The sequence below is a fragment of the Chelonus insularis genome, unplaced genomic scaffold, assembly GCF_013357705.1.
Source record: "Chelonus insularis isolate UGA/USDA-ARS -01 unplaced genomic scaffold, ASM1335770v1 contig_352_pilon, whole genome shotgun sequence".
Classification (NCBI taxonomy): Eukaryota; Metazoa; Arthropoda; class Insecta; order Hymenoptera; family Braconidae; genus Chelonus; species Chelonus insularis.
In genome coordinates this window covers 26,812-37,006 of record NW_023276517.1, presented here as the reverse complement: position 1 = coordinate 37,006, position 10,195 = coordinate 26,812, and the positions used below count along the sequence as shown (strand labels likewise).

Sequence of the window (10,195 nt, the reverse complement as noted above, 5' to 3'; positions counted from 1 at the left end):
ACGAAACGAAGGACAGAATAATAGGTTTCTTGGAAAACCTTTTGTTCAGAGAACAAGCAAATATTCTAATCTTTTCCTCTTCAATTGCAGAAAGGCAAACAAAATAAAAGATATCCTTTTCAGTTTCTGTTATGTGTCGACAAGAGAATGAAAAAGGAAAAAGAGAATGGAAGTTGTAGTACAAATTGGATTGAAAAATAGCTTTTATCTTGTTGGTTATAAGGATTAGTTGCATGGATTCGGCAAACACACGTGCGTCGTTGCACAGATACTTATTTTTACCTCTATACAATCTATCTAAATCTTTCCCAGAGATCTATAACATAGCTGTGGATATCAAATTATCGATCATAAATTATCTTTCGAAGCAATACATTATCATCGATTCGAATACTGTGATAAGATTCAGCAAATAAAATCCTAAAGTATTCTTTTCTCCCTCCCTCTCTCTTTGTCACTAATGTTGAGTATAATTTTTAAAAAAATGTCTTCTATTTGTGTTGATACAATAGTTAAATGTAAATTTTCTTTGTCTCTGTACATACTTCCTTCTTTTGTTCTCTCTCTTTTCCCTAACCGATCACTCTTTGTGTCCGCGTGCATTCCATTTGATCACGCAGTCGCGCAACGTGTGCTTCAAGTAACCATATCACCACATAGACTGCTTCAAGCATGTTTGCGACAAGTCACAGACTTTATCTGCATCACAAAGCTTGCCCGCTTGTCTCAACCACTGGTAGTACTTTGGCCTACATATTCTGACACCCCGTCATACTTTATGGCTTTAGAGACCAGCAAAACTTTCAACTCCTTTTTTATGAGGTATTATGTGGGTTATTATCCCAGCTGGGATAAGTGCATTCTGGTAATTACTTATTGTATTCATGAAAAATCATTTTGGATGCAAATTGGCTTGCCATGTGCAGTGGTACTTTTAGGAATAATTGAATTATTCATTTATGTTATAAATTTTTATTGAATTTCATTTAAATTATTAATTGTTCATTTGCTTTTCATGTTACTTGATATTTAGGGGGGATATATTTGATGATTTTATGAAGTAAAAATTAATTTTTTTACTGTCAGAAAAAAATCGTACTCTGCAATTTAGAGAAAGGATATGGATTGAAATTAATTAATGATGGATTATTTGACTTCTTTTTGTTGATAATCAAAGTTTAAATCATTTGTAAATGATATCGAAAAATTACTAAATTTAATTAAGATTAAAGGGAATTACTAGTATTCAGAAATTTTTATTGAAGATTATTGTTAAGATCTACAAGATTAATATCGTAATGTTTTTTTAGATAAAAAAAGCATACTAAGAATTTTTTACTTCAAAGAATCTACAATCTTGCTATAATAAAAGATACATTTTAAGAAATTTATGAATTATTTTTTTTATTTTAATTTAATTTTATATAAAAATAATTTTTACTCAAAAATAAAGTTGGAAACATTCTAATGAGATTAAATAAATATATATATGCAGTTGGTATTCATGAATTTTATTATCCATTAATTACTGTGAGAAATATCTTGATAAATTACAAACGTTTACGTTAATTGTATAACTAAAATAAGTTTCCTCGTTAGTACAATCCACACACTTGTTATAACTGAGAGAAGTAACTGCGTATATTACATTACTTGGGTAGAAATAATGAAAGATAATATATAAAGAAAATGAAAAGATACTATCATTTTTAATCGTTCTCACATTTTTCCTCTTCTCCGCAATAAACGCTCAGAAAAATAGGCATTAAATTTGCCGACAGAAATCTAGACACTGATTGGCCTTGGAGTAAAATGATAGATTGACCTTCGAATTAGTAAATCCACTTGGTGTGTATCAAAGAATCTCTCATTAAATAAATCCTCTTTTTCTTCATCATCTTTATCTTCTTCTTTTCTTTCATCTTTTCTATTCCATTTTTTTAAAAGAATTAATTTTCAATTTGTATGCAGTTTCTCTAACTCGTTTGTGCTGCAATTATTTTCGTTAGAAATTCATGAAGATGTTATATTATTCTCAAGGCAGAAACACATTTAATGAGGTAAATATTCTTGTCTTGTTTTCTACGTAGAAAGAAACCGGACTTGCCCCCGATGAATCGGGACTCTTTCAGCATTACATAATGTCTGGCTTCTTCCTCGAGGTACATTTATGTTATAAGAACATCAGAAAAAAAGACTTTGATTACGTAAACAATTTTTTTATTATTATACTCAATTTATGGGAGACCAAATCCAATGTTCACGGTCAAACCAAATACTATGACAAACATTTTTATTCCAAGGTTACTTATTGTTTTTTTTTTCTTGTTTTAATTTGATTTTCATTATGAAATTAAATGTTCGGAAAATTTTCTCGTCACACAAAGGATATGCTAAGTTATATGGAAAAGCTAAAAATATCTCAGGGTTTGTTTGTGTAAATACACATTGCGAAATGATTGTCGCTCGTTGCGGATGAACCTCTCTCGTGTGAGAACGCGTTCTCTCTCGCAGTTTAATTTATTCGCGTGGCATATGGGCAGCCAAGCGAACACGTTTGGGACTGTCCATGAACGTTACGACCTACGCTGTCCGTAGACCTCGTATTTTTGATGCCGACACACCAGCTTAATCCCATCCATTTAAAAAAAAAATGTAATTTCGTGCTCCAAACATTGTCTGTTGGCTTTTAAGTAACAACAGTAATACAATTCACGATAATTTCAGTGATTTTATTATATACCACTACAGCCATATAAGATTCGAGTCTTTCGTTTATGTACTTTCCTTATTTGTTGATCTTTTTCATGGAAATAAATGATACAGTCCAAATCGAGAAGAGTTTGCACAACTGACCTATACATTTAAGAAAATACTCTTAACACAGACTTTGGCTTATCTTATAAACGCATTCCAGCAAAGCCAAGGTGACAGAGAGAGAGTTTCTATCTCTGTCTTTTACTGGTTGTCCTCAACCCAGCATCAAGGCTTCACTTGCTTATTCGAGACCCCAACTCTTCTCGAGAACTCGTCTCGCCGGAAGCTGAGCCACGAGAGATGCGAACTGAGACCTAAACGATTAACTATCAAAACTACGTCTGGAATTTGATAATATATGATTTTAATGTGGTGTAAGTTAAATAGAAAAATTAACTTTGTGTGCTGGTATTTCATTTATATTTGGAAGAAATACGTAGACTGTGATTTTACAGGGATTTTGAAGTATTTACGAAATATAAAAGATTGAAATTTATTTATTCTCTATATAATGAAGATGATAATTGAATATTCAATTTTTTTATATTTAAATAAATAAAAAAAAAAAAGGTTAATAAGTTGCTTTTTTGTCAGTTTTCTAATAATGGAGTACAAATAAATAATTTTTGGAGTTTTGTTTTTTTTATTCACTTCAACAATATTATTAATAAAATATTAACTGAATTTTAATTTGATCAAGTACTTCAGAAATGAAATATTTTTATAAAGTTTTTATTTAATATGGAAAACAAAAAATTTATTTTTATTTATATCAATTAAAAAAAAATAAAACCAGGGCCATTGAGTGATAATTTTTATAATTGATAATTTTATGGCAGTAATAGGGTAGTAACATTACGGTGAATGATAAGAAAACATAATCAGACCTCTATATGACTTTATTTCATTGTCACTTGAAGTAATATTAGCTATCAATTATAATACACTTACGACATTTTTTCTCAGTAATTATTAAGATCAACTAAATCAATCTTCCAGCAAACATTTTCCCGTTGTAATGATGCTATGATTTTTCCTCGCGATTTTCTGATAAAAAAATAGTTTGTAAATAGACGTTGATTATCTATGCTTGCTCAAGGCTTTATACTTTTATTCAAATCTCATATTACACAGCAACTCATTACAGTTTGCTGTGATTGGATAAGAGAAAAATTTTAATTATAAAATAGATGTAATAAAATGAACAAAGAAAAAAATATATAGAATTATATATATTTGACTTCTTGTTTACATCAAGTGATACCGTGGGATAGAATATTTTTGCTCTGACCTTGACACACAGGGGCTTTCCAACGCGTGGGAAAGAAGCTTGTTATAAGTGTATGAGTGCAATAAAGAGAGCAAAAGAGTGAAATACATTACCATTGTCGATTAGATGATTTTTTTAATTTTCTAGTTTTTTATATTCGATTTTATGTAGATTTACACATTCTAATAAACATGCACACGAAGATATAAATTATTTTCATCACATGTTTACGTTGGAACTTGAGTAATGCACTGAAAGGCTGAATATGAAAAACTACTCTTAGCTGATTACATGCGGAAGCTCATTGTAGAAATAATCGAAATTAATTAACATATTTTGTTGTGTCAACATTGGTTTATGAATTTCATGTTCTATGTGCATTATCATCAACAAGTAATTGCTAAATTTTGCTATTTGTAACAAAACAAATGTTTCTCACAGATATTTATTTCATTTTTTTTTAAATTCTTTCTGCATAATTATTGTTTTTATCAATTAATAATTCTTCTGTGATACAAATCTAACTCTCTCAAGTTCAATTTTAATCAACTCCATTTCAAGTTCAACGCATGGACAAGATCGTTTTCAAATTTATTACATTTATAATAAATATACTTTTCTTCAAAAAAAATTATTTCTTCCCTATAATATTAATTTTCTGAGCATCGAGTGTATTTTATCGAATATTATCAATAAAATTCTCCGATTCCGTTGATTTTTATTCGACTGTGGTTTAACTTAGATAAGAAATTTCTTCATCTATATAAATTACCAACATCATTATGATTATTTTTAATAAATAATCTCTGAAGAAATGTTACTTAATATTATTGATATTAAAAAGAAATATAATTAATTAAATACTTAATATATAATCAAATCAAAAACGCATATTCTCTATGAAAAGACTGCTGTGTTCTCATTTAAAAGTACTTGAAAAAAATAAACATTATCGAGAAACCTATTTACTTTTAGACTCAATTAGTTATATTCTGATAAATATAATTAAATGGTGTTTTTTTTTTTGTTAGAAACTGTAGATTCTAGAGTGTGGAATAAGCACGTTCGTAGTGTTGAGAGACGTAAAATAAACAGAGATACCAATTCTAAGAGCTTTATATTGCAAATAGAAGGGGGTAAAGCACGGGTGAGAATAATTCCTGGAATTTCTGTGAATGTGATAACAGGCGTTGAGTGCCCTTCGAATGTTGAACGACTTCACTATCATTTCAGACTGGTTTAAAGTGTAGTTAAATAGAGCAAAAACTATTTAAAGTATTTTAATTACTTTTATTATGCAGTTTTGTTCAAACTTGATAAAGTAATTTGATTTATTTCATCGTTAAAATGATAAAAACATGCATTTTTTATTAATTAATACGGCAAATATATTTTTTATTATGCCAATAACTGATAGGATCCTCCCCTAGACGTTAATGTAAAAATATCTACAGGCCATTAACCAAGGAAGGAAGATGCACACCCAACATTCAGTATGTCAAGATGTCAAATGATATCGGTCGTTAGATCTAGGACTGGGGCAATTAGTAACAAGCATTATTGATGTAATTGCCCTCGTTTTTCTCCATTGATATGTTCATTGGCCGTAAAGTCAATCTGAAATGTCCCGTAAAATATTTATCAATCCTATTGTGTGTATTAATATCCTAGATTATCTTGGCATTTGATCTTGCATTTTGTCATTTGTTTGATAGTTTCTATTATTGAATAATTAGTCTATCTTTTTTCCTGATTGTGTGATAAAGTATTGTGGAGTTTAAAATATTTTCCGTTCTCACTAGATTAAATTCCTCTTGAAGTGAACTTTTCTCAATTGAGTCAATTAGTCAATTGCAATAATTAAGAGGGAAGACTTGTCTGAGTTTAAATGATCTCGGTATTCTCATCTATTTTAACTTTTTGTCAAGTAATGTAGTTTCTTGAACTCTTTTATTACAAATTTGACTAAATAACACAATAATTTCTAATAACTTCAAGTTTCTAATGATTATTTAAGAAAAAAAACTCGATATTTGGATTAAAAAAAAAAATTAATATTTTTAGTTAGGAAAATTATTTATTTTTGAAATAAAAAATAATATGTATTTAATAGTAAGACTTTTTATTAAATAAATAATAAATAAATTGATTGGAAAAATGTATATTTACTTTGGTTCATGATGGACATAGAGGATTGACAATAAATAAGTCATAAATTAATGTGTAATATATAGTGAATTTTATTTTCATCAAGTTTCATTCAAAAATAAAATTATTCGTAAAAAAATTTCATCTCAGCTTTTATCGAAATATAACATATTTATGTATTTGTATAGCATTATTATATAATAATTAATTAATAATAAAGTATTAATTACTTTCATTATGAATAATAATAAAGTTACTCAACTACATTATTATATTTATTTAAACTTTTAACTATAACTAATATTTCCACCGTAAAAGTATATAGTCTATATGGGGTTTTAGCTTATATACTAAATCACAAGTGGCTTTTTAAATTTACTTTCATACTTTTGTGCAGCAGCTTCTTACAAGCGCTTTCTTCGTGTTGTTAATATCATTATCGGTTTCTCTCTTCGACCCTCGTACATGTTTAACATTTATATTTTTATGTAAAATTACTCTTATGTTTTTTTTTTTCTCGGTCATTTACTTTTTGCCTCATCGATACTTGTACAAAATAAAAGGCACACTGTGTAGACTGTATTGCATTTTTGTGCATTGCATTATTATTAGACAACATGTACTAATTATTTTTGCAAACACACTTTTGATAACCGGGGAATTTTTTATGTCGTCTATGTAATTGTGTCATTTAATATTTCATTATAATTGCACAATTGTTTAACACAAGTATTGCAACGACTTTTTTTTTTGATTTTTTAAAGTTTTTTTCTTTTACAATCAGTAACATTGTATTGTTTAACAAAAGAAATACACGGGACACATTTTTTTTTATTACATAAAAAAATTGATTTTATCAATTAATTATAACTTTTTATTTATTTAGTATCCCGGAATGTTTAGAAAGTATAAAAAAAAAGTTTTTTAAAAAAATGTAATTTTTTGTAAACAAAGAAATTTTTTTATACAACAAAAATATATCAATTCAAGTTAGTTTTGAGTGTGGATAGACCCACTGAATAAAAAATGCGGGTTCGTTAATCAAAAATGAAGGTTAAATATGTCTAACCTTATCTACTTATGACTATTATTTACTGTGCAACGCGCGTAGGCGTGAATTCGGTATATTAACTATTAACAAAGGGTACCTTTGAACCCGCTTAGTTGAAAACATTCAAGAAGAATAGTATTAAAAATTAATTGTAATCATAATACCATCTCATATATCTCTAAATCCAAGATGTACAGTTTATTAAGGTCATCAATCTCTTATTCCTAAAGATGCTGACCCTGGAGATGTATTATATTTCAAAAACGATGCATAATAAGCATCAAAAACCCGTAAATATGTATTCTTCTTTTTGTATTAATATACCGTATTCCACGATCATTACAATATGCATAGTACTTTAAAAAAACAATCAAGTTTATTATTAAAGCTGGTCATCTTTGAGATAACGCAACTTTAGAAATTACATTAGACTAGATGTATAACAACGGAATTTTTTTTTATATATCTTATGTTTATTTACCAATTATTAATCCAATGATAGAAAAGAGAAAACAAAATAGAGCAACACGGAGACATGCGCTCCTAAGAAACAAGTAGTAATTCAAAGATGAATAAGTAAAAATAATACAAAAGTTCATACACGTCAAAACGAGCAGATTTTTTTTTAGGTTCACGCCACGGCGTTCTCCAAAATGGCCACGGTCTCTTGTTTCTCTTACTCACACACTTTCATAAAGTATTAGTTGGTCTCTCTCACACACTTTTTTCCTCTTACTCGATGGCGTTCCTCCTCCCACCAGAAAACGTCAACAGCTATCGCATACGTGTGCGTAGACTGTGTGATATATCCACTGCTTGCTTCTTTGCGTAGCACTCAAGGCACTGACAGATTTCTTCGTTTCACTGCGCGAAAGAAACAGTCGACTGATAAAAATCCAACGTTGTCGTGTGGGTCTCAACTATTGAGACAAACAGGAAATTGTCTTGTCACATTGTCTACCCAAGACCTCAAACAAGCGTTGATTTAATAAACATGGTGATGCACTTGGTGCTCGAGGAACATAACTATATGGTCATTTGACATTCAGACAGCAGGTGGTCCATGACCTGCATTCATCATTCAGACCAAGTCAACATCACGTTTTTCATCATTTTATTAATCTTCCAAAACCTCAGTCAATCGAGATTCTGTTAAACTTAATCTATGAAAATCTTGTGATGATGATGAGGTTTAATATTGACCAGAAACTGGCATTATTTGACACCCAGATTGCACGTGATCCATGACTTGCTCTTTTAGACGACATACATGCTCTTTAAGCCTGTGGACAACAGCGCTAAGTTCACTGTTTTCACCTTTTAGCAATTTAACTTTGTCCTCAAGCCTTGAAATCCTCTCCAGTTTACGTCTGCGGCATTTAGAAGCTGCTACACGATTTCGTTGTCGTTTTCTTTCCAATTTTATTTTTTCTTGACTCTCCATGTCAATAGGAGACATTGGTGGTGAACTGGTAACACTTGGTACTGTTTGAGGTTCATCTTTGATCATAACCAAACTTTGTGATAATGATTCTGTACTTTGAACACTACTTGGTGGCTCCAAAGTTGTATAAGTTGCCCCATAAATACTTCCTGGTTCTTGAGAGCTGTCTGAGTGGTGGAGCTCATTAAGAGCATCGACAAACCCACGTACATAACGTTCTTGATCTTCTGTTACAGTTTTAGGAAATAAAATTTGATTAGTTGGTGTAGGTAATGATGTGACAAGTCCATCATTTTGTGAAATGATGAATTTTTCCAATTCTGGTGATCCAAGTTTCAACATATTGAGATCTGGTGAACTGAGTATTGATGGAGCCGTGCTAAGAGCTGGTGGAAGTGGTCCAAGTTTTGGCCTTTTGATTTGTGGTGACTGACGTTGACCATTAAGATCCAAAGTGAGGTTTCGTTTCAACTGACCAACATTTTCTCTATTTCCATTAACATATATTGGCTCCTCATAAAACGTCGGCTCCATTGTCGTAAGACTTCGCACCATCGGTATTTAAAAAAAATTTACAACTTATAGAAAATAATTTCCTATTTTCTTGTATTCTTTTTATTCTTCCTTTTTGTTCAATGCAAAAACGTGCGTTACGAAATTCTCCACGAAAGGCCTCGCCCAGACGTCCAACGCAGACTCTTGTTTTCCGTCGTCTAGAAAATAAAAAATATGCATTTATTAAAACATTGTTATATTCTTAAGAATAAATTATCATAAAAAATTTAAAAATAAAATGATAAAAAACTAAATATTATCATTAAAACCAAAGTTTTATTTCTTTTTAATGACTTTTAAGGTTTCAGCAAGGTTTTTAAAAACTCAACATTAAATATACTACCACTAACAACATGGGTTAAGTCCATAATACTCTATATATGAAGTTACATAACCATTCTGTGCAATGTTTTTAACGATGAATAATTTATTTACCAGTAATTCCACTAAAACAAAGTCTTCTATTCACAATAAACACTTAGTTTATTATGAGCCGTCAATGTCTTGTTGTTTTTTCTGTAGTTACAGGCCTCTAATTTCTGGCAATCTCTTCAATGAAGAGAAATCTCGATTTTTTTTCTCTCTCAGACCCACGAGGTCTGACGCGTTTGAGATTCAACACAACAATGACTCACTGAACTACTATTGCTAACACCGAACCGTTAAAACAAAGTCACTCTACAACACGAGTGGCATGCACTTTCGTTCTTTTTTTTTCCTTTCCTTGCAAAATATATATGCAGACGTACACTTGCACGCGTGTCACAGTGGTTATCCTTTTAGGTATCGGATGTCTTACGTACTGAACGGCACGGTGTCTCGACAACTTGTGAACACTCAACTAAAAGTACAGCCTTATATCCCGTGACTCACGTTCACTAAAAATAGAATTGACGTCAGAAACGTACGATCTTATTGGTCGATGGTGGCGTCAGACAGACACTCTGATTGGTCGGTCGACATCGTTTAC

The 10,195-nt window shown here is 30.4% G+C and overlaps 1 protein-coding gene across 1 annotated transcript; it reads right to left on the bottom strand.

The window, feature by feature from the left end:
• Positions 1-6,680: 6,680 nt before the first annotated feature.
• Jra (Jun-related antigen) lies at positions 6,681-10,078 on the bottom strand. The gene is made up of 2 exons (XM_035082837.1): positions 9,661-10,078; positions 6,681-9,383 (listed from the first exon to the last, which is right to left on the bottom strand). Exon 2 carries the CDS (start codon positions 9,223-9,225, stop codon positions 8,419-8,421), a length of 807 nt encoding a protein of 268 aa, XP_034938728.1. The 5' UTR covers positions 9,226-9,383; positions 9,661-10,078; the 3' UTR covers positions 6,681-8,418.
• Positions 10,079-10,195: the final 117 nt, after the last annotated feature.